The sequence below is a fragment of the Ctenopharyngodon idella genome, chromosome 19, assembly GCF_019924925.1.
Source record: "Ctenopharyngodon idella isolate HZGC_01 chromosome 19, HZGC01, whole genome shotgun sequence".
Taxonomy (NCBI): domain Eukaryota; kingdom Metazoa; phylum Chordata; class Actinopteri; order Cypriniformes; family Xenocyprididae; genus Ctenopharyngodon; species Ctenopharyngodon idella.
In genome coordinates, this window is record NC_067238.1 from 18,590,134 (window position 1) to 18,613,399 (window position 23,266).

Here is a 23,266-nt window from a genome sequence, read left to right on the forward strand (position 1 = left end):
AGCTCCATTCTTCTGTTATGCTACGGTTTCATTCACTCTCCCATTTCCCATGTATGTGTGATTGTGCGTAGTTAATTCGATTAACTGATCCAAACATTTAGAATTAATTATAACAAGCTATGATTTATTATTCATATTTCTCTTTTGAGACAATTTGCTACAACTGTATGTGCTATTGTGTAAATGTGCGTGTATGCATCAGATGTGAGGGGTGAACACGAACAGGCAGAGTGAAAATGAAAGCACAGATTTGTGGTGTTCAATGCAGCCCACCACAAATGTTGTGCGCCCTCTCTCTCTCTCTTTCTTTCTCTTTCTCTTGTTTTGTTGCCCGGTCGTCTTAACACCTCCCACTCAGGTTTAGAGGCTCGGTGACCTCATGTAGGACTCCCCCTCGCGTGGGCGGAGGGTGAAGGTGTGATTTCTGAGCTGATTGATGCTTCTGCACTCGACTCGAGCTCAGGAGCAATTCTTATTCATCACACACGCATCAGGACGACATGACGTGTTGAGCTTTGCCAGGAGGGCCCGTCCCAGCCGCCAGCCCTCACTATTACAAAGGCTTTTCTCAAGTACCCAAACACACCCACACTCTTCAAACAGACGCTAGATACAGCACAGAAGCTTCTTGTTATTAAGAAGCATTAATAAAGTTCTGCTTCTGGTGTTTTGGTTTCTGGCTTCTTTAAAGCATCAAAGGGTTTAACAAAACTACAGAATAAAGTTCAACTTGAAAAGGTCTTTAATTCATCTCCTTATCTGACATTTTTCAGCTCTCAACTGTCTTAATAATCAATATTTGGATAATATGGATATTATAATAATCCTCAATATTGATTGCATTGATAATAATCCTCAATATATTGATTAATATTCCTCAATATATGGATTGCATTGATAATAATCCTCAATGTATGGATTGCATTGATAAAAATCCTCAATATATGGATTGCATTGATAATAATCCTCAATATATGATTAATATTCCTCAATATATGGATTGCATTGATAATAATCCTCAATGTATGGATTGCATTGATAATAATCCTCAATGTATGGATTGCATTGATAATAATCCTCAATATATGATTAATATTCCTCAATATATGGATTGCATTGATAATAATCCTCAATATATGATTAATATTCCTCAATATATGGATTGCATTGACAATAATCCTCAATGTATGGATTGCATTGATAAAAATCCTCAATATATGGATTGCATTGATAATAATCCTCAATATATGGATTGCATTGATAATAATCCTCAATATATGATTAATATTCCTCAATATATGGACTGCATTGATAATAATCCTCAATATAAGATTAATATTCCTCAATATATGGATTGCATTGATAATAATCCTCAATATATGATTAATATTCCTCAATATATGGATTGCATTGATAATAATCCTCAATATATGATTAATATTCCTCAATATATGGATTGCATTGACAATAATCATCAATATATGGATTAATATTCCTCAATATATGGATTGCATTGACAATAATCCTCAATGTATGGATTGCATTGATAAAAATCCTCAATATATGGATTGCATTGATAATAATCCTCAATATATGGATTGCATTGATAATAATCCTCAATATATGATTAATATTCCTCAATATATGGACTGCATTGATAATAATCCTCAATATATGATTAATATTCCTCAATATATGGACTGCATTGATAATAATCCTCAATATATGGATTAATATTCCTCAATATATGGACTGCATTGATAATAATCCTCAATATATGATTAATAATCCTCAATATATGGACTGCACTGATAATAATCCTCAATATATGGATTGCATTGATAATAATCCTCAATATATGATTAATATTCCTCAATATATGGATTGCATTGATAATAATCCTCAATATATGGATTAATATTCCTCAATATATGGACTGCACTGATAATAATCCTCAATATATGGATTGCATTGATAATAATCCTCAATATATGGATTAATATTCCTCAATATATGGACTGCACTGATAATAATCCTCAACATATGGATTGCACTGATAATAATCCTCAATATATAGATTGCAATTATAATATTCCTCAATATATGGATTGCATTGATAATAATCCTCAATATATGGATTGCATTGGTAATAATCCTCAATATATGGATCAATATTCCTCAATATATGGATTGCATTGATAATAATCCTCAATATATGGATTGCATGTTTTGCACATTTAACTTCTATGAATGGCATGTTTCACAAACACATTTAACTCATAATGAGACACTTTTCATAGTGAAACTAAACATTGTCAATCATAATTTGAATATTGCAAGGAACTGGAGGAAGATGTTGCTTTTAAATGGAAAATTATAAAGATATTTTTTTTTAGAATAACATGCACCAATGAAACAATCACAAAACCAGAACATAGGATATTTCAACTAAAAATGTAAATTCAGTCATCATTTACTATCATTTACTCGTTCCAAACCTGTATGACTGTATGATATTTTGAAATGTCTTTTTTTTTCTTCATACAATGAAAGTCAATGGGATCCAAATTAAATGATGACTGAATTTAAATTTTTAGGGTGAAAATCCCTAAAATATATGAAGTGCATGAATTGCATGGCATGTTTAAGGATGTAAACAGATTTAATTGTTGATTGATTTCACGTTAACCTAAATCTATTGTATAGTTACTCACACTTTTTGACAATTGATATAAATAAATGTGACTTGACTTGATTAGTATCAGACCTAATAGCGGACATCTTTTCTAGTGTGTTTTCTGTAATACTGATGATAAAGATACGCATGCAAAATGATCTTTGCACCCCCAAAAAGAATGAAATTATCCTGCCAACCATCTCTGAATCTCTGTGTCTGATTCAATCTAGTGTAGTTGTGCATGAACACCTGAATAAGCAACACGTCTTTCTCTCTATGTGTGCCTGTCATGTGTGTGTGTGTGTGTTGCTGTGCGTTTAAAAACACATGCGGTTTGTGGGTAAAGGAGAATCTGGGGGTTGCTACACAACAGATTTGTATTGGAGAAAAAAAAGGACATTAACACCAGGTCTGAGTCCAAACTGGGCCGGCTGTTTCTAGGCTGAGAGGTCCAAATCCTACAAGCCAAGACCTCTCCCTCTCTCTCCCTCTCTCTCTTTATCTCTCTCACAGGCAGCATGTTCAGGGAAGATCGCATGTGTCTGGACTCCCGTCATGGCTAACCTACAAGCACAGAAGGAAACGCAAACACCCAACAGACGATCCAAAGCAACACACTCCTGTCATGTGCTGGTGGAATTTCCCCACAGCAGCTGATCTGAGAACAGCCTGGACTTTCTCATGCGGATTTGACTTTGCTGGTGGGGCAGCGATTAGTAGTCGTGTTTCAAAGGACGATGTTAAGTTGTATAGGTTTGGTTAGCTGAGATGCATCAAATTAAACAGAAAGTTTAGAGGCATATTCAACCCAAGAGATTCTGAGTGCTTTGATTTTGCGGATGGATGGATGGATGGATGGATGGATGGATGGATGAATGAATGAATGAATGGATGGATGGAGGGATGGAGGGATGGGGTGTGTGTGTGTGTGTGTTGAAGGGGGTCTGTTTATCAGGAGTGCCTGCTGTCATCGGGCCTGTTGGGTGTGTGTATGTGGCTGCTGGAGACCCATCTGATCAGTGTCTGATACTGATCTGAGTCCAGTCGACAGGCGGCCCGTCCAGACTGTTTTACACCATCTCAGATAAATACACAGACCTCTTCTGTCCTGCACCTTCAATATTGAGATTCTCCTCATCAAAGACCAGCGATTCGCCAAGGAAAACGCCACTGATGACAAAGACGTCTATAAATGAAAATATGCTACAGTATGTCGGGATGTACAAATATGGAAAATTGGACCTATACTGAAAATTATGTTACAATATCAGATAAGTAAACAATACATCAACGGCAGCTGTCACAGGCAAGAAGAGCAATCTAAATGGACCGTCCCATTTAACAACGCTCGGTCCGATCGTCGTGAACTATGAAAGCTTGGCCTTCAAAGGATGCAGCCTCTGAATTGGGACACAGCTATAATGTAAATAGAGGTGATGTGAGACACTTTCTGATCATGTGTCATTGGCATTGTTTTAATATATGATTACAAATAGCTCAGCCCCTCATATGATACCCGTACCCGTTTAAAGTTCCTCTATAGTGCTATTTTAAAAGTTCCTAAGTTGTTTTAGAGTCTCCTACAATATGCATCCAAGGTCAAAAAACACTGTATTCGGCTCTTTTCTCACAATGTCTGAAACGGTTCGATCAAGGATTCAGTTTCTCTAAACTCCTCCTTTCGGAGAACCTGCTCTGCTCTGATTGGTCAGATGGCCCTGTCTGTTTTGATTGGTTGACCACTTACATTGCCAGTTGGAAAGCAAACGCACATTAGCATATGTGAATTTCAACTCTTTCTCAGCACATGAAACTAGAGATGCACCGATGTATCACCCACAAATATTTATCGGCCAATTTTTGAGCAATTTAAAACCATCTGCATATCAGCATAGCATGAAAAAAGGCTGATATAACAAACATAAGATATAACAAACATAAGCTATGTCTCATTTCGAAGGCTGCATCCTCTGGAGGTCACATAAGTCATTAAAGATGTCTTATTTCAGAACAGTAACCATCATAAAATTGACCGTTATTCCTAGTCAAGCATAAATTGTTGTAATTTCTTAATGACTTTGGAAGGTGTTGGTCAGATTACTGAAATGAAGCAGCTTTACGGCTGACAAATGCAACCTCCTTAAGATGCAGCCTTCGAAATGAGGCGCATGTCGCTTTTGTCTTAAGTGATTGTAGACAGCCGAGAAATAAAACGCATGTGTATCAGTATACTGGATCCGCGCAGCTCTTAAAGTGACAGCAGCCTAATATTCCTGCTGCGCCACTGTCTGCGTTCAAAATAAATCGCTCACTACTCATGTCTAAATAACTTTTGTAACTTTAATAAGGATTAATATGTATTTAATTTCATTTATACAGTGAAGTTGTTGTACAGTAATTTGTTTACTTTATTTCTGTACCTGAAAACTACTATTAAACCTACCTAAAAAGCACTGTTTATTTCATATGTATCTTTGTTCTGTTGTATTTTTGTATTTATGTTGGCCTGCTGAATGTTAAATGGATGAATCCATGCAGCAATAAACTAGCTAGTGTAACTTAATGAATGCGTTTTTGAACTTTGCTAATTTAAAATATGATCAAAACATTATCTATTTTAATGACAAAACTTCAAATAAGAGAGCAAGTGACAATTACCGGTATCGACCAATAATTGTTTGTTAAAATCCGTATTATATCGGACCAAAAAAATCGTGCATCCCTACCTGAAACACAGTGATACGAACAGTAACGATGGTGTCAGTTTTACCGTATCAATCTCATCAAAGTGGATTTGCTTTGGTGACAGAAAACAGCGTCTTCTCGACATGAACAACATGAACCAAACTCTTCCAGTCTCAGATACAACTACAGTTCGCCGGCTGGCATTATGCAAAGTAGTTACAAACCTCCACAGGTTTACTGACGACTCATTTCAGGCAGTTCAGAATCACGTCTTTTTTTTTGGAGACAATAACTGCACTTTGATCTTTAAAACCTTGCAAACCTTTTCCATTCATAAACAGCTCTATTACACACTACATTAAAGGTAACATCCCAAAAAGCATAATAGGGGCACTTTAAATAGCTAAAGATCACACAGAATACACTGAAACACAAGCATTGCTTGTATTCACCCAAGCCTTCTTATTTCCACAATCAGTTCAACTGACACGAGCGATCAGAGACGAGCACGCTGGTTTCACATCTCTAGACAGACAGACAGAGACCTGGGATTCCCCGCACGTGTCTCCCTCTCTCTGTGGGGTCAGTTTTAAAGCAATAAACATGTCGACATAAGCAGCATATGCCTGAGTAGGCTGAGAGTCAGAGAGATGTGTGTGTGTGTTTCATAGCGAAAGGTGTAAAAACCTCTGACTCACAGAGACGGGCCTGAGCGCGGCTGCTCCTGCGCTGAACTGCTGTGGAGAACTGCGTCCGCTCGCCGTCCTGAAGAAAGAGAGAGAGAGAGAGCCTCGAAATGCAGTTTCTGAGTCAGAGCTGGAGATGTGATAAAAGCCCTGCTTGTTCCCGGATAACAGCACTCGTGGGCCGCCGCCGGACCGCATACGGGAGTCACCGCGTGACCCCTCCAAAGTGCACATACACACACACACACATACACACACATACACACACACACACACACACACACACACACACACACACACACAGAGAGAGAGAGGGAATAACCTTAGTTAATCTCAGCCAATTAACACGTTATTCTCAAAACACACTGACTGATTTCAGAACAGCATCTACTCTTACTATTTCTGCAATATTTAGTACGCACACACTGCACAGTATGCAAATGTTCTGCAAAAATGTTCTTTGCCAAAACGTGCACTATGCAAAGAACAATGTATCCCACAATGCAATGTGCTCAACTTGCTCTTTTTCAGATTACAGTGTTATTTTGGTATCATTGATTATTTATATCATTGATTTTTTATATATATATGTATTTATATTTTGTATAACAATATATATATATATATATATATATATAAAATATAAATATAAATAACAATAACATTTTTATTTTAGTTAAACGTTTTGTAATTTTGTTGTTTTTTTGTCATTTTTATTATTATTTTTTTTAAATATAGCCATATAGTTTTTATTTCCGTTTTAATTATTTAATTATTTTAGTACATCAAGTTAAACTAAATGAAATTTATATATATATATATATATATATATAAATTTATTTATTTATTTATTTTATTTCAAATGTTTTTCATGGTTTTAGTTTTAGTTAATGAACTAGAAATAATTACAGCTGTGATTTTGACGCATAATTTATTCAGAATGACAAAAGTTCAGATATTATTATCTTAAAAATGCAAAACAACCATTTTTCTCAGATGAAACTTGATTTGTGACAATTTTAAGAGCACTTTTTTATGTACAGATATTATGTACAATAATGTTCTAACATAAAATATTAATATAATATAAAAATATAAAATAGAATGTTAGTATTTAACACAAATAAGGGTGTGGAAAAATATATTTTTTGATTCAGGTATTGATTCAGGGTTATATTATTGCCATATTATTAAAATAATTAATAAAAGTCCTACATACTAACTGAAATAAGTTTAAGTTAAAGCACTAAAAATACTGGAAAATAAATAATACAAAAAAAAAAGAAACCTAAATAGCAATATTTAACTAATAAAAATGACAAAAGCAAATAAAAAATTACTAAAAATTAAGCTAAAATTAAAACAAAAACAAAAACGCTAATTCAAAGTATTAATAAATGCTTTAACAGTATATAAATAATACCTAAATAACACTGGTGCCAGTGTAAATGCCTACACACACACACACACACACACTCAGGCATCACTCTTTCTTCAAAGCATGTATCTCTGGCCTGCGCTGTCAAACTTTTAGCACCTGTCATCCTGCGGCCCCGGCCGGTCGATGGCTTCAGCGTACTGCGAGGAGAGAGATCAGAGGCGAGAAATGGGTCAGCGGCGGGCCGTGATCAGACCCGGCCCGGGGTCAGCCAGAGGTCAGCTCCAGTTAGGAGGCAAAAACAAAACTAAACAGGACCAGATAGAAACTGTGCTGTTTTCGGATCTTCACAAAGCCGGTCCGTCTCATGCGTGAGGTTATTCACAGAAAGCTTACACTGAGGACTCATCCGTGTGTTTTTAATGTTATTATGTGGCGTGCGAAGGCCCCGGTTCCCTTGGATGACTACAGGAGATGAGATCGAACTGACTGCATCGTTCCTTCAGCAGACGCGGCGAAACCGGCAGAATATTCAATCCGCAATCTGCATCCGTGCATACGGCTGCTGCCACGCACATCTAATCCACGGGCTTTATTCGTCTTAGAGAGACTGGAATTCAAAAATATCATGCAATTCCCCAGACGTGCTCTACAACAAACACCAAATTTCTTTTTATTTTTGAAAAGGGGTTAGTTCATGCAAAAACTATCATATGGCTTCAAAAGATATATATGTTTTTTGTTATTCATAGCGTCTGTTCACTTTTGCTTTGGACAATCTGCAATATATCTTCCTTCTATGGAAGAAAGTCATACAGATTTGAAGTGAGTAAATAATGGCAAAATTAACATTTTTGTGTGAGATTTATTCTTTTAAATGTTATATTGGCCTTTTTACTTGTAGTACAGTATGAAAAGGACAAGATTGGGTGAAACAGCTGAATTGCTATGATATTAACACCAAATATTATCAAAGAAAAGCTGCTTACAGAGGCCTTTATTAGTATTCAGATTAAAGAGATACTTCACCCAATAATGATTTTAAAAGATAATTTTCTTAGCCATATGTCGTTTCAAACCCAACTGCATTTCTTTTATTTCTTTTTTTTTCTGTGGAACATAAAAGAAGACATTACGAAGACAACTTTGGACCCCGCTGACTTTCAATGTGCACAAAAATACCCACTGAAACATGTTTCAAAATATCTTCTTTTGTGTTCTATAGAAGAAAGTCAGTCATATAGTGAGTACATGGTGACAAAGCTCACATTGTTGACTGATTTATTCCTTTAAACGTCATCGTTGGTCCTTTTACATGAGGTACAGTAAGAAAAGGACAAAAATGGACAAAATTAACTGGACTATAACTCACATCGCATTTGATACCATTGACCATAACATTCTTCTTGAACGACTAGAATGTATGGTAGGTGTTAAAGGTACTGTATTACAATGGTTTGCTTCTTACCTCAAGAATAGGACTTTTTTTAGGGGATTTTTCCTCATCATCTATGCCTGTATTGTGTGGTGTGCCCCAGGGATCTATTTTGGGACCTTTCTTGTTTACCCTCAATATGCTCCCCTTGGCCCACATTTTTCAGAAATACAACATTTCATATCACTGTTATGCAAACGATTCTCAGTTTTACCTTGCAGTAAGGCTTGACAGCACTGTTTCGTTCGATGTGTTATTGAAATGTGTAAATGATATTAAGAGACGGATGACAAATAATTTTCTGCAGCTAAATGAGGATAAAACAGAGGTTTTAATTTAAGGTTGTCCTGCAAATTCCTCCCCTGATCTCGAAGCCCAGTTAGGTCCTCTCTCAACCAATGTATGCAAATAAATCTAAAACCTTGGAGTTATTTTTTGATAAACAAATTAGTGCTGTTAATAGATGAAGCTTTTTTCATTTAAGATCTATTGCAAAGTTGAAGAATCTTGCACTTGTAACATCACGATTAGATTATTGCAACTCTCTTTATTCTGGTCTCCCTCAATCTTCATTATCATGATTGCAAGTTGTTCAAAACGCGGCTGCAAGACTCTTGACTGGGTGTAAAAAGTCTCTCCTATTTTAGCATCCCTTCACTGGCTTTTAAATTCAATTAAATTCAGAGTTGATTTTAAAGCTTTTGGGAACATGTAATTGTTGTTTTTATTATGTAGACCTGCTTAGTACTCTGTACAGCACTTTGAATCAATCTATATTGTGTTTAAATGTGCTTTGTAAATTAATGTTGTTGTTGTTGTATCTCATACACAGCTGACCGACATATCAGAGAACATAAAAAAATATATATATATTATTTACTCACCAGCATGTTGATCCAATCCAGTGTGCATTTATTTTTTCTGTGGAAAAACAAAAAAGATATTTTAAAGAAACAACACTGGGCCCAATTGACTTTCACTGTATGGACAAAACAGACATTTTTTGAAAAATTCACATTTTGAGCTGATTTATTCGTTCAAATGTTATGGTTGGCCTTTTCACTTATAGTGCAGTAGGAAAAGGATATGACCGGATGAAATAGAGAGAAACTAGATCAGATCAGCTGGACTAAACAGAAGAAAGTCGTACAGGTTTGGAAGGAGTAAATAATGACAGAACTGGCATTTTTGGGTGAACTCTCCCTTTCAGCATTGATTTGTTTAGGGATTGTGTTACATGAAGTCGGGGGAACATTCAGGGGTCACTTGACATTACTGAACATTTACACAAAAAGCTCTGACAGCAAACAGGCATTTGATCCTCAATAAGCGCTGATTGAAAACACTGACATTCATCTCTTTAAAGAGCGAGTGTCACGGGCCTGAGTGACCTTCATGTGCAGATAAATCCTGAGCCCAGCTAACAGGGAAACGTTCTGGCAAACGTTCTTCCAGTAACATTAATAGAACGATATCTGGTCTTTAATAATGTTAGCATAAAAACATTTATACATCGTTCATGGAGAGTTCTTTTTCTGAAACGTTTTAGTTGGATGTTCAACATTCTTTTAATGTTACTAGTTTCGGAATGTTCAGAGAACTTTCAAATGTAATGTTTGCAAAATGGAATGTTCCCCTTACGTTCGTTTAACCAAGAAAACATTATTAAAACTGGATGTTTTGAACGTTCAGAGAACATTCAGAAACATTTTAATGGGAACGTTAGAAAAACATTCTTAGAACATATTTTTGTTGAGATAACGCAGGAGAGAGCAGGTGAAAGCAGACAAGACGCACTAATGGCTCAGTTTCTCAGCTCGCCTCCCGCCGCGGCTCTCAGCGCCAAGATCCTCTAATGAGACGTACGGCGTTAATCCTGTCAACGGCGTTCATGAATCTAGCACCGAGCAAAGGCTGCAGCGGCCGATCGCATCATAAAGCAGGAATGCGCCGCTTTCATGTGCGTCTGCTGCTGATGGACTCTGACAACAATATGGCGGGACTTCCTTCCCCCTGACGGGCGGCCCCTGACCTCTGGCCACCGGGGGTCACTCAGCTTTTATGGGTGGCCACGGAACATGGCGAACGGGTCAGAACAGGAGCGGGTTTACGAGGAAACGTAAACTTTGGGCCGAGTTGGAATGAATCTATGCATACAAGCCGTAATTCAACTTTATTTGGTTTCTGGTAGTCTTGAGAGATGGAAACGCTCTTCAAAAACCAATCCACACTCCTCACGACTGAAAGTGCTGTGCTTTTATTGTTCATTTTATGGCGTTTTGTACAGTCGCCTGTGAAATGTAGCAGTAAAATATAACGCTAATGAATGAAACTAATGTTAAGACTCTGCAGGAAATCGCTAATTAAATTTTCAGTCAGTAAAGATTTTTAGCAGTCACTCATATATTGGCATCAGATAGATAGATAGATAGATAGATAGATAGATAGAACTAAAATAATATATATTATTTAATCTAAAAACGCGTTAAATTCAATTGAAGGTGAACAGTTTATCGATTACTTCAGGACGCTATAAAGGGCCTGTTTTGTTCACCGGGTCTAACGAGGTGTTGACAGCCGTTTGAGGGTAAATATATTTCCAGTCTGTGATCATCTGACCTCAGTAACGGAGCCGCGGTATGATACACGCCTAGAACATTTAACGCGTGCAGCAACAACACCGCAAGGCATGTGCTGATATGCCGCTGTCACGTCATGTCTGCGTGCGGCGGAGTGACGTGACAGGTCAAAGGGCGCGAACGCGTGGACGGTGATTGTCACTCCTGCTGCTGGAGAGCGTGAGCTTGACTTTGACACCTTAATAGAAAACAGTATCATTTTCAGTAGGCCTATTGTTAATTTATTTTGCAATTTAAAATACATATGCATAGTCCTTTTAGGCCTTTTTATCGTCTGCCAAACAAAAATCATAATTCTAATCAGTAATTATTAGTAGGCTATATGTAAATATGTAGGCTATCATTCATGTTTGTACAAATCATTTTTAAACAACTGCTGACATGTATTTAAGAAAAAAACGTTTAATAATAATTATATACTCTGAACAATGTTGGGTTAAAAACAACACAAGTTGGGTTGAAAATGGACAAACCCAGCGATTGGGTTGTTTTAACCCAGCGTTTGGGTTAAATGTTTGCCCAATGTGCTGGGCATATTTATTTTACTCAACTATTGTTTAAAAATGACTATATGGCCGGCTTAAAATGAGCCAAAAATAGACTGGAATTAAAAATCAGACATAATTACTAGAGGCAACAATAATAATCAAAAGGTTAGCATTTACTAATAAGCAATTTAATAAATGTTTATTGTTTAATCATTATTTATTGAACATATTAATAAATGTTAATTTCCAACATACTTTGGGTTCATTTTAAGCAAGAAATACAGTCATTTTTAAACAACAGTTGGGTTAAATAAAACTACCCAGCAGGTTGGGCAAACATTTAACACAACCACTGGGTTTGTCCATTTTCAACCCAACTTGGGTTGTTTTTAACCCAGTATTTTAAGCTTGATATATACAGCACCTACTAAAAACGGTATTTACAAAGTGCTTATATTGTTCATTTTTCATGTAGCCTATGCTGGGTTAAAAACAACCCAAGTTGGGTTGAAAATGGACAAATCCTGCAATTGGGTTGTTTTAACCCAGCGGTTGTGTTAAATGTTTGCCCAACCTGCTGGGTAGTTTTATTTAACCCAACTATTGTTCAAAAATGACTGTATTTCTTGCTTAAAATGAACATAAAGTATGTTGGAAATTAACATTTATTAATAAGTTTAATGAATAATAATTAGACAATAAACATTTATTAAATAGCTTATCAATAAATGTTCACCTTTTGATTATTATTGTTGCCTCTAGTAATTATGTGTCTGATTTTTAATTTCCAACATATTTTGGGTTCATTTTAAACAATAGTTGAGTTAAATAAAACTGCCCAGCACATTGGGCAAACATTTAACCCAAGCGCTGGGTTGTTTTTAACCCAGCATTTTTTAGAGTGTATTTAAATGACTGAGGGGCCTTTTATGTACATTTTCTACCAATGATAGGACACACACAGCTGAAGTTAACAAAATCCCTGTGACTGACCCAGATCTTCATTTCTGTGAACCGCAATGAAAGGTGATGAAAATACTCACAGTTTGCGTTGGAAAATTAAAAATGTGTCGTGATTCTTCAGGATCCCAAATCTTCCGTCAAAGCCTCTGAGAGTTACAAAAGAACATTTAAGACTATTACTGTCCCTTATGTATCTGTCCCGTCTAAAAGCACAGTATTGATTTTGAGTGACCCTGATTCACCCGCAGCCTTTCGCCCGACTCTCTCCTGTGTGCTCGGGACGGAGAGAGCGAGAGAGAGAAACCGAGGGAGGGAAATAGAGACTGGGTGGCATTTCGAGTCAATAATAAAATGAGAAAGACGCTTTCAGAGGCAGAGGAGTGTTGAGGGGACGCCGCGGGGCCCTCGGGGGCCGTGGCAGACATCTTGCGCCTGGTCACCGAGGTCCCAGACCGGAGAGGACAGCAGATTCTTATTTCCTCCTCAGGCTGGCAGCCAATCAGTTTCCAGCTGAGTTCCAGCCCCCCTCTCTGTCTTTTCACAGATTTTTAGCCCCTTTTCCCCAAATTCTTCACACATCTCTAGATTGCACACATGCAAACACACATACACACATATCCCCTGCTCATAACACACATCTGCACATGGATAATACAGTATGCAACAGTATTGTGAAGCGCATGATGGCCTAAATATACAAAGCTTAAACTTCCAAAGCTTTGCTGGTTTTCATTGCATTCATAGTGAATGACTATAAGCTTCCAGATTTGAAGATTGAAGCTGTTGACGAATAATGTGAAAATTTAAACAGTAATATAAAGTGCATGATGGCCAAAAGCAATGACTAAAGCAATTCACGCACTTAGAAAGCTTAATTTATCATCTCTTTTAATTGCACGACAACTACACTCTTAAAAATAAAAGCTCCAAAAAGGGGTTTTCATAGCAATGCCATTGAAAAAACATTTTGGGTTCCCTAAAGAACCTTTCAGTGATCATTCATTTATTTTTTTTTTTTTATTTTTTTTTTTTGAGTGAACAGAAAAATCTAAAGAACCTTTTGTGGAATGGAAAGATTCCAAGGTTCTTTATGGAACCAATAAAGAACCATTATTTTTATTAAGAGTGTATAACTGATGGTTTGAAAGCTGAAAGCAGAATTCTGCATTCTGCACGGAGAAGTCGTTCTCATCTCAATATTCCTCTTAGCTGGGAGCTAATCCTTGTGAATCTCACACCTTAAAAACTACAAGGCACTTGGGACCCGGGATCTGTCAGGTGAGAACGCATAATCATTCCTGTGTGTGAGTGTGTGTGTGTTTCTCAGGTGCTCTGTGTGGATCGTCTTTACATCACACCTTCTCATACTATCAGTTGAGATCATTTCAGGATTTGATCTCATAATTTAGACACACCGACTGAGCTGAAACGACGAGGCGACGTGAGCATGTGGAGTCCGAATCGAACTTCTTATACGAATGAGTATAAACTTCCAGATTTGAAGATTAAAGATGATGTTGCTGATTTAAAGTCGACATGAAACGGAGTCTTATATTGTGCCGTATATCCGAGTGAAACGGCTTCGCAGACAAGAATAAATGTAGGGCGGAGCTTGATTTTGTCCGTGTGGAATTGATTGGATGGTTGTGGTTTGCTATTGGTTAATCTCATGTGAGTGACAGGTTGCCCTGCCCTCCTCATCAGAGAGGAGAAGAGATGTCGCTGCAAGAGGGAGGGGAAGTTATTCTGATTCAAGCTTAAGGGACACATGAATTTAACACAATAATGATGTGCACGGATAATTAATTTATGATAAACACCGCAATTTTCCATATTAAAAAAAAATAAGAATCGTCCATTTTGATTTCACGGTGACGGTCGTCTTAGACATGAGAGCAGCTGGGCTCACGTGACCCTAAAATCACGTTGTTATTATTATTAGCGATATCAACGAATAGAATGAGGTCAAATTGGCCAAATATGTAATTTCAAGTGTGAATAGGTTAATGGGTGATAGTGATATTTTTGAGTAATACAATCACAACCTGTGACTTATTATTAAATGTATTACAGACTCTCTTTAATTTGTCATCCAGCCCATGGCTGTCATCAAAGAATTTTAATTACAGTGACGAGCTAAAGAGAGTCCGTGGATGGGTTTGATGAGGACACCCGGTGGGGTTTTTCATTAAATAGCTCTCGCGCTGAGCGGGTGACCCTTTCCGGGTAACCGACCATTATCGCCACCCGGTCAGCGTGGTTCCGTATCGCCTCGCGCTCATCCTGAACATCAAGGAGCGATTTTGTGGCCTGTCTGTCCGTCCGTTTGTCTCTCTCCCTCTCTTTTATCAGATTTGTGGTACAGAAGGGTTTTAATAAGGCGGTGTCTATCCGCCCGGCTGTCTCTTCCTTCACTATCACCGGTTCCTTCACACGGAAAAATAATTGGCCGGTTTCCCTGTGCTTGGAAAGGGGTTGTGCCGGGTGGGATTTGCCCCCGCCCCTCTCTTTTTTATTACCACCGCCTGATGATAAAGACAATCAGATATTACCTTATGGTGAACTGGGGCTCAATTGTTTTTCCATCTGTTGACCTGGGTGTTTTTTTTTCTTCGCGTTTTGAAAATGTGTTCAGACATTGTTTGAATCGTCCATACGTTTTCATAAATACAACCTGCTTATTTCGAGCTTAATTTCACATTTTAAAATAACGCTTTAAAGATTTAAACGCATGGTATTAAATAAACAAATACGAGTATTCTAGAAATAAAGACTTTGTTCAGCAGCTTAAAGCAGTCATTTTATTATTTAGGTATTATAGACAAATATATCTTAAATTAATAGATTTATTGCTTATTATTATTTCTGAATTGAATACTAAATAAAAATGAATAATTTAACCTATTACTTGAAATAAAAAAAATGTATATATTTATCGTTTTAAAAAGTATATTTTTATTTGTGCTATTATTATTAAAGGCGCAGGTTTTTTTTTTAGAACCCCTCAGGTGACGCACGCGCGCGCCTCACGCCACACTCACCTCGTGCACGCTGAAAACAATCTCCTGCAGGTTTTCGTCCGAATCATGAAGACGCTGAAACAGATTTCACAATAGAAATACACATTAGAACACGTAGATTAGGCACTTAAATATGTAAATACACAATACTTTTTACACGGGGAATGCTTCGGGTAATTGCACGTTAAAATCTCACAGAATGTTTACTTGTGCGTGAACGGAACTTACGCTGTTGGTCGATAAAATCTAAGCGTTTTTGGACTCCAGCGCTGAAAAGAAGGCAAGAGTTTATGTGTAGCGTGTTTCACCCTAAACGCACTGACTGAGCTGGAGAGGGTCAACTTTAACCCCCGCTACACAAGAGGCATGGCGGTCCTGTCTGACAGTTTGTGGTGAGTTTGGTTTCCTCATTAATCGTTTGTTAATTATTTGGGTTGCCAAGTTCAGCCGAGCTCAAGTGTATTTAGATCAACCGTTCTCAGGTCAGCCTGGAGGACTCGTTAATTGTTTTGTTTTCAGTGCATCTAAAATGGTGTCAATCCACTTCCAAGTTCCTCAGTGGGTTCAATGTCAGTCTCAAATTAACACTCATTAATTGGCCTGAAACGAATTTGAAGCAAGGTTTTTAGTCAAAACCTACATACATTCCAAGTAAATATAAAAACGTTATTAATAATAATAATAACACCCATTTACCAGGGCCAGGTTTTTAAGTCAACACTCTTCAAAACAAAGGGGTTTTCGCAGCGATGCTATATAGAAGAACCATTCTTGGTTAAGTTCTTAAAATAACTATTTTTTTCTTAGTGTACAAAACATTTTAATAATCTAAAGAACCTTTTTTTCCGCACTATAATGAACCTTTTAAGCAACGGAAAACGTTTTATTGATGCTAAATGTTTTTGGAACCATCAATAGGCCTATTTATTTGTAGAAGCCTTGAATTAAAAAAAATAAAATAAATAAAGACAAAATGTACGTTATTTTAAATAGCAGTTAAAACGAAAGCCTCTCAGCCAATGAAAAAACGGTCAGAACCCACGAATTGTAGAGGCTCCGCCCCCCTCGCGTGGGATCATATATAAACTCTCTCAAACAATTCTGTCACTCACAGATTACAGTTGAAAATCCGGAGGTGTCGCTTCAGAGGTCAAACTGCGGGGCGCACGGAGCGGCGTCCTGGTGTGATCTACTTATTGATCCCGACCCTGCTTTTGATTGATCCTCATCCCCGTATCAGTGTATTGAAGTATGCAGTTAGAAAGCATCCTCCCTGGCGCATCTGTAAACTTACCCAAGACCTTCTATAACCTGTCATCGTCCTCAGAGAGCACCAACAACAGCCCGGGGTCAACGCAGATCGATTTTCAGGACATGGACCGGACAGATTCCGAGCAGAGCTCCGGTGCCAAGAAGTTCTTGAGTGGCGGGAACGCGCTGATTGATGAGGCGGACAGCGAGAGCTTCACTGGGACTAAAGCAACGGCAGCCGCCGCACCGGACGCCCGGAAAAGTTCTCCAGTGATCGGTGGAGATGATGAGCTGTCCAGCGCCCGCCGCTACAACATCGACGAACTGGGCACTGATCGCTATTTCATATCCTCTTCCCAACCGAGCTCCGACGTGACCAACCCGTGCTCTCTCTTCCCGTATGGGGGCCAGACCGGGTCGGTGTACAGTGGCTCGAACGGGTCCAGGTATTCGTCGTCTCTGCATTACGGCTCGGTTCTTCCACCCGCAGGGTTCTCATCCGCCGTGTGCGCCAGTCGGAGTCAGTTTGGAAGCGGCTATCAGTTCGGACAGGGTCCCGGGTGCCTGTACCCGTCCTATCCTGGGCCGGGCTCCAGTTTAAGCTCGATGCCTATCCCGGGTTCGGGCTCCGCGGCCAGGGCGCAGGTTTACCTGTGTAACAGACCTCTGTGGCTCAAATTCCACCGCCATCAGACTGAGATGATCATCACCAAACAGGGCAGGTAATGATGAGCTGGAAATGAGAAAAATGTTCCTGTAGAAAAATGTTTTAACATTTAGAACATAAATGCATGATTATTTAGAGCGTGCATGGTTTAAAATGTATCATTTTTTTAACACAAAATATGCAGCATACATTTTAATAAAATTATAAGATGTATTTGATTAACGAATATTCGTAAAACAAATCCGTGATTCTTATTTTTTTTAATTCATTCATTTTTTTATTGATCATATTCGCAGGCGAATGTTCCCCTTTCTCAGTTTTAACATCACTGGACTGAACCTGACGGCGCATTATAATGTGTTTGTGGAGATTGTTCTGGCGGATCCCAACCACTGGAGATTTCAGGGCGGAAAATGGGTCACCTGCGGGAAAGCGGACAACAACATGCAAGGTGAGAAAAAAACAAAACAAAATAATTTTAGCGCCATGACAACCTGTTATATCTGCAGTTAAACGTGTTGTTCGACGACATGTTGTCTTTTTTTTTTTTTTTTTTTTTTCTCCGACAAAAATATCTTGAATTAAATTTTACACGAGTATGGACTTTATAATCAAATGCAACGAAAAACGGAATTAGATATTCGTTTTTTTTTTCTCTTGAGTGGGATTTTAATTTTCATTCGATGTTGGTATAAACGAATTGGTTAGATATATAAAATCTTCCTTGATATAATTATGAATGTTTGATCATTACCAACGACACGCATGAAATTCAACGAATTAATTAAAACAATTTCAAAGCTAAAAAAACGTTGTCGTTTCCAAATAAAAAAGAAATAAAATTCTACGTGTGCGTGATTATTTAAACTTCGATAATTTTTCACACTTTAACGTCATGTCACTTCATTTAGAAAATGAAAGACTTTTTAAGCAATGAAGTAAGTTTCACATATAATTTGCAGCGATGACACGCGGGGGTGTAAGTGTTAGCCTTCTATATGTATTAGTATTATTCAAAACAAATCGCTCTTAGTCACGATACATCTGTTTTAAATGAAGAATATTTTCAGTGCAAAAGTTCCCTGCTTCTGACTCTGTGTATTAATAGACAAACTAATAATTTAACGAGGCAAAACATTAATATTCTGCGTTGTTTTTCTGCAGGAAACAAGGTTTATGTTCACCCAGAATCACCAAACACAGGAGCACACTGGATGAGACAAGAAATATCATTTGGGAAACTGAAGCTAACCAACAACAAGGGTGCAAATAACAACAATACTCAGGTAAACAAGATCACTCATTCAGTACACATTGTTTGAAGTGTTAGGTTGAGGAATTGTGGATGGAAAATATTAAAGACATGCATGAACTTCATGCTGTTTTAGTTTTTTTGGGGGGTGGGGAAGGGGGTTTGTTTAGCAAAAAGCAAACATTTAGCTGACATATTAATGTTGTAGAGTGATGTTCTTAAACTTTGAAGGCATAAAGCATATTACGAAAAACCAGAACCTTTGAATATTATTTAATATATTTTAGTGCATGTTGCAGAGATCTGATGCATCTTGCACATTTCATTTTAAAGATAAAAATGAGTGTGTATGAGGAGTTAGATGTGTGTAGAAACTTCCAGTCATCTCATAGGTCTTCAGTGTGGGTTTGACACCTCTGTGCGTCTAACTGCAAGCTCTGGCCATGAACTCTGCACAAACACTGATGCCGTGTGTGTGTGTGTGTTAAAATAGATGATCGTCCTGCAGTCCCTGCATAAATACCAGCCGCGGCTGCACATCGTGGAGGTGACAGAGGATGGTGTGGAGGACATGAGCAGCGAAGCTAAAACACAAACCTTCACTTTCCCTGAAAACCAGTTCATCGCTGTAACGGCTTACCAGAACACAGACGTAAGCAGAAACACAGCCGCAGCTCCTGCAGCCACTTCTGCTTTTGTGCCGCTTCTGAACTCCTGGTGTTTGTGTTTAATTGCAGATCACACAGCTCAAGATCGACCACAACCCCTTCGCTAAAGGCTTCAGAGACAATTATGATTCGTAAGTGCCTTTCAGACAACCGTCCCAGAAACATGATTGAATTATGAAAACGCCCCAAAAAATATAAGGGCCTTCATTTCTTTATAAGCAATAAAATTAGACTCTCGAGCTCCACATTTTCCTTTTTAGAGTTTAAAAACCTTTTTCTTTTAAATAATACATTTTTGTCATTCTGTATGCATTTGTGCTACAATGCAAAATTCTGACAGGTAAAATGAGACCATATTAATTATACAATATTAATATAATTAATATGGTTCCATTAGTTAACATAGTTAATGCATTAACTAATGAGCAATTCGATACAATATTTATTAATCTTTGTTAATGTTAGTTCACAAAAAACATTGATTGTTAGTTCAGGTCCATTAAATATTAACAGATGTACACTAAAAAAATATTTTCATGATTTATCACATTTTTTCTTTTATCAAATCAACTTAGATAATTTAATGTGGTTCAGATAACATAATATTTTGAGTTTCTGTTGATTAAACCAATCACCTTCATTGTATTGACTCAATTTTTTAATGTCAATTAACTCAATTTTAAGGCAACCAGGTAACTTACTTTTTTAAGTTAAACCAACAATTCTTTTTTACAGTGTAATCAACTTTAACTATGATTAATAAATTCATGGTTAGTTCATCTTAACTAATGTAAAGTGTTACCATTTATATTTGTATTTCCACCTCACTGTAAAAAAGAATAGTTGGTTTACCTGGTTGCCCTAATTTTGAGTTCATTGAAATTACAAATTTGAGTTAATACAATGAAGGTGATTGGTTTAATCAACAAAAACTCAAAATATTATGTTATCTGAACCACATTAAGTTGATTTGACAAAAGAAAAAATGTTACAGTGTGTGTACAGTAAAAATCTTTAGATTTAGCAAGGCATCATATTTTAGCATAGAAAGCATGTTGAAGAATGCAATAAGACAAATTGCTAACAGTCTCTCTGGTTTTTCTCTCAGGATGTACACGGCTCCAGAGAGCGACAGACTGACGCCCTCTCCTACTGATTCTCCGCGGTCGCACCAGATTGTCCCCGGCGCCCGCTATGCGATGCAGCCCTTCTTCCAAGACCAGTTTGTAAACAACCTGCCACAAAACCACCGCTTCTACGGCAGCGAGCGTGCCGTGCCGCAGACCAACGGCCTGCTTTCTCCTCAGAGCGAAGACTCGGCCGCCGGCTCGGCTTCGGCTCAGCGCTGGTTCGTGGGGCCCGTCCAGCAGAGCAGCGCGTCCTCCAAACTGGACCTGTCCTACGACAGCGAGTACTCGGCCTCCAGCCTGCTGCCCTATGGCATCAAACCCCTGCCGCTGCAGAGCCCGCACGCGCTGGGCTATTACCCCGACTCGGCCTTCGCCTCCATGGCGGCCGGCTGGAGCAGCAGGAGTTCATACCAGAGGAAGATGACCACCGGCCTGCCCTGGTCGCCCCGGCCGAGCCCTCCGGCCTACACTGATGACCTGCTGTCCTCTAAAGACAAGCTGCAGGACGAGAGCTCCGCGGCGGCCCCGACGACCGGCAGCACCGGCCCCTGGATGGAGGCCCCGCCGGTGCTGAAGGCCGTGGACTCGGGGGACGCCAGCGCGTACTCCATGGCATGTAAGAGGAGGCGTGTTTCACCCGGAGGCTCCAGTACAGACGCTTCACCCACTATAAAGTGTGAGGACTTGAGCTCTGAGGAGTACAACAAAGAGAGCCATAAAGCCATGGGTTATTACGCCTTCTACACGAGCCCTTAAGAACTGCTTTTCAGATCATTTATCAATTCTCTCTCTTTCTCTCTCTCTCTTATTTTGTTTGAAGTGATCTGTGTTTTTAATCTTTTAATCTGCAAGTGCCAAAGCTTTCGTGCCCCTCCAGTTGTGCTTGTTCATTTTATTTTTGCTCATTTGTGAAATATGCTTCATTTCTTTGGGGTTTTTACTTTGTATTATTTTTAAAGCATGCCCTTAATTCTTTTTAATCTTATTTTTCTATGAAGCCCAGCAATGTGGTTTTCCTTTTATTTAAGATCCCTCTGTTGTACAGTATTTGTGCACTTTAGATTGTGATGTATCTTGTACAAATGTTCTCATGGCACTCTTATGAAAGGTGAAATAAAATGTGCTTTTCATAGTTTCTTTGTCTGTGTTTCACTGCTATATTTAACTGTTTTATCTTCGCCTATCCTTTTTTTTTTTTTTTTTTTTTTTAAATATGTAGTTTTTATCGTTTTATTTAAAAAACATTTATTTTAAAACTACACATTCATGGACATTTAAGCTATTTATTCGTTAAGTTCGTTAATTTAGCTTACTTAACATTGTCTTGTTTTTAACGTTCAGTTACTAACATTTAAATTTTCAAAAACAAACGGCCGTTTTGCGCGGGGACGAGCAAAATGTTTGTAAAACAGACAGAAAAAAAAAAACGTTTTCTCGTTGATTTTGAAATGTAGGCTAACTAATAATTAGCATTCAAACGTTTTAAAGCCGTTTAATACCCACAATTTGTATAATAAACCAACGATCAGTATTAACTTTTTTTATATTGAAGTTAAGGTTTTATATTATTTATAGTTGACGAATAATGTTCTAAATATTATTCGAAAACCGAATCTTTGTACTAAACAATCGTGTATACTGTATAATTATTCTGTTTCGTGTTCCGCAGAAACGTCACGATTATTCTGATGTTCAGATCAACCACAAAAGCACCGTTATGTCTTTATTTGAACGCGTGCGTGTCTTTTTTCTTCATTTTGACCGTGTTCTGTCAAACAGGAGTTTGTCGCCTGTATATTCAACCGTTTTTCCCGGAGTTATTTCGGATCATACGAAACGCATTTCTGGGTGAACATGACAGAGGAAGTCACTGCAGTTCCTCATTTCGTGTCTTATGGCCACTATTTTCTGCGCTTTAGATGAAAGTGACACAAATACATTTTCCTTTTCAGCCCCTGCTGAATACATTTAGAAGTGTTTCTGTACAGCGACCGCACTTACTTCCATTGCATTAAAAAAAATAAACGTTCTGGCCAAGAAATATAACACATTTATGTTATGTTCAAAATAGCATCCAAACAGAAGCCTCTTAAAATTAAAGGTCCTAATCATATCTCGGAGGAATTGTAATGAAACACATCTAAAAAGTTTACTTTGCTAAACAGTTATTTTGAAGAAACCCTTTAAAAACGCCCAAAAGATATTAAAACACGAAGCATTCATATCATTAAAGACCCTTCGTTGTTTAGACCTAAATTTCTGACACATGCAATTTTCTTAATTGAGGTGGCAAGTGACTTCCTTCCTGCTATACTTTTCGCAAGAAG

At 37.9% G+C, this 23,266-nt stretch overlaps 1 protein-coding gene and 1 long non-coding RNA gene across 2 annotated transcripts in view; one reads left to right on the plus strand and one right to left on the minus strand.

Annotated features, from left to right (window-relative positions):
- Positions 1-6,257, minus strand: part of LOC127501660 (uncharacterized) — a 90,297-nt gene extending 84,040 nt beyond the window's left edge. The window contains exon 1 of the long non-coding RNA XR_007926671.1: positions 6,061-6,257. This is a non-coding gene — a long non-coding RNA (uncharacterized LOC127501660). The remainder of the gene's footprint in view (positions 1-6,060) is intronic.
- A 9,679-nt stretch (positions 6,258-15,936) lies between these two features.
- Positions 15,937-22,071, plus strand: eomesa (eomesodermin homolog a). Its single transcript, XM_051873329.1, has 7 exons — positions 15,937-16,363; positions 17,086-17,944; positions 18,186-18,340; positions 19,054-19,175; positions 19,635-19,793; positions 19,879-19,940; positions 20,918-22,071. Exons 2-7 carry the CDS (start codon positions 17,223-17,225, stop codon positions 21,693-21,695), a joined length of 1,998 nt encoding a protein of 665 aa, XP_051729289.1. The 5' UTR covers positions 15,937-16,363; positions 17,086-17,222; the 3' UTR covers positions 21,696-22,071.
- Positions 22,072-23,266: the final 1,195 nt, after the last annotated feature.

Bases quoted from the DNA above. Each gene is read 5' to 3' on its own strand.
- eomesa (XM_051873329.1), top strand. From the start codon at position 17,223: ATGCAGTTAGAAAGCATCCTCCCTGGCGCATCTGTAAACTTACCCAAG. The intron at 18,341-19,053 runs GTGAGAAAAAAA...GTTTTTCTGCAG, and splicing joins AGCGGACAACAACATGCAAG to GAAACAAGGTTTATGTTCAC. The intron at 19,176-19,634 runs GTAAACAAGATC...GTGTTAAAATAG, and splicing joins CAAATAACAACAATACTCAG to ATGATCGTCCTGCAGTCCCT.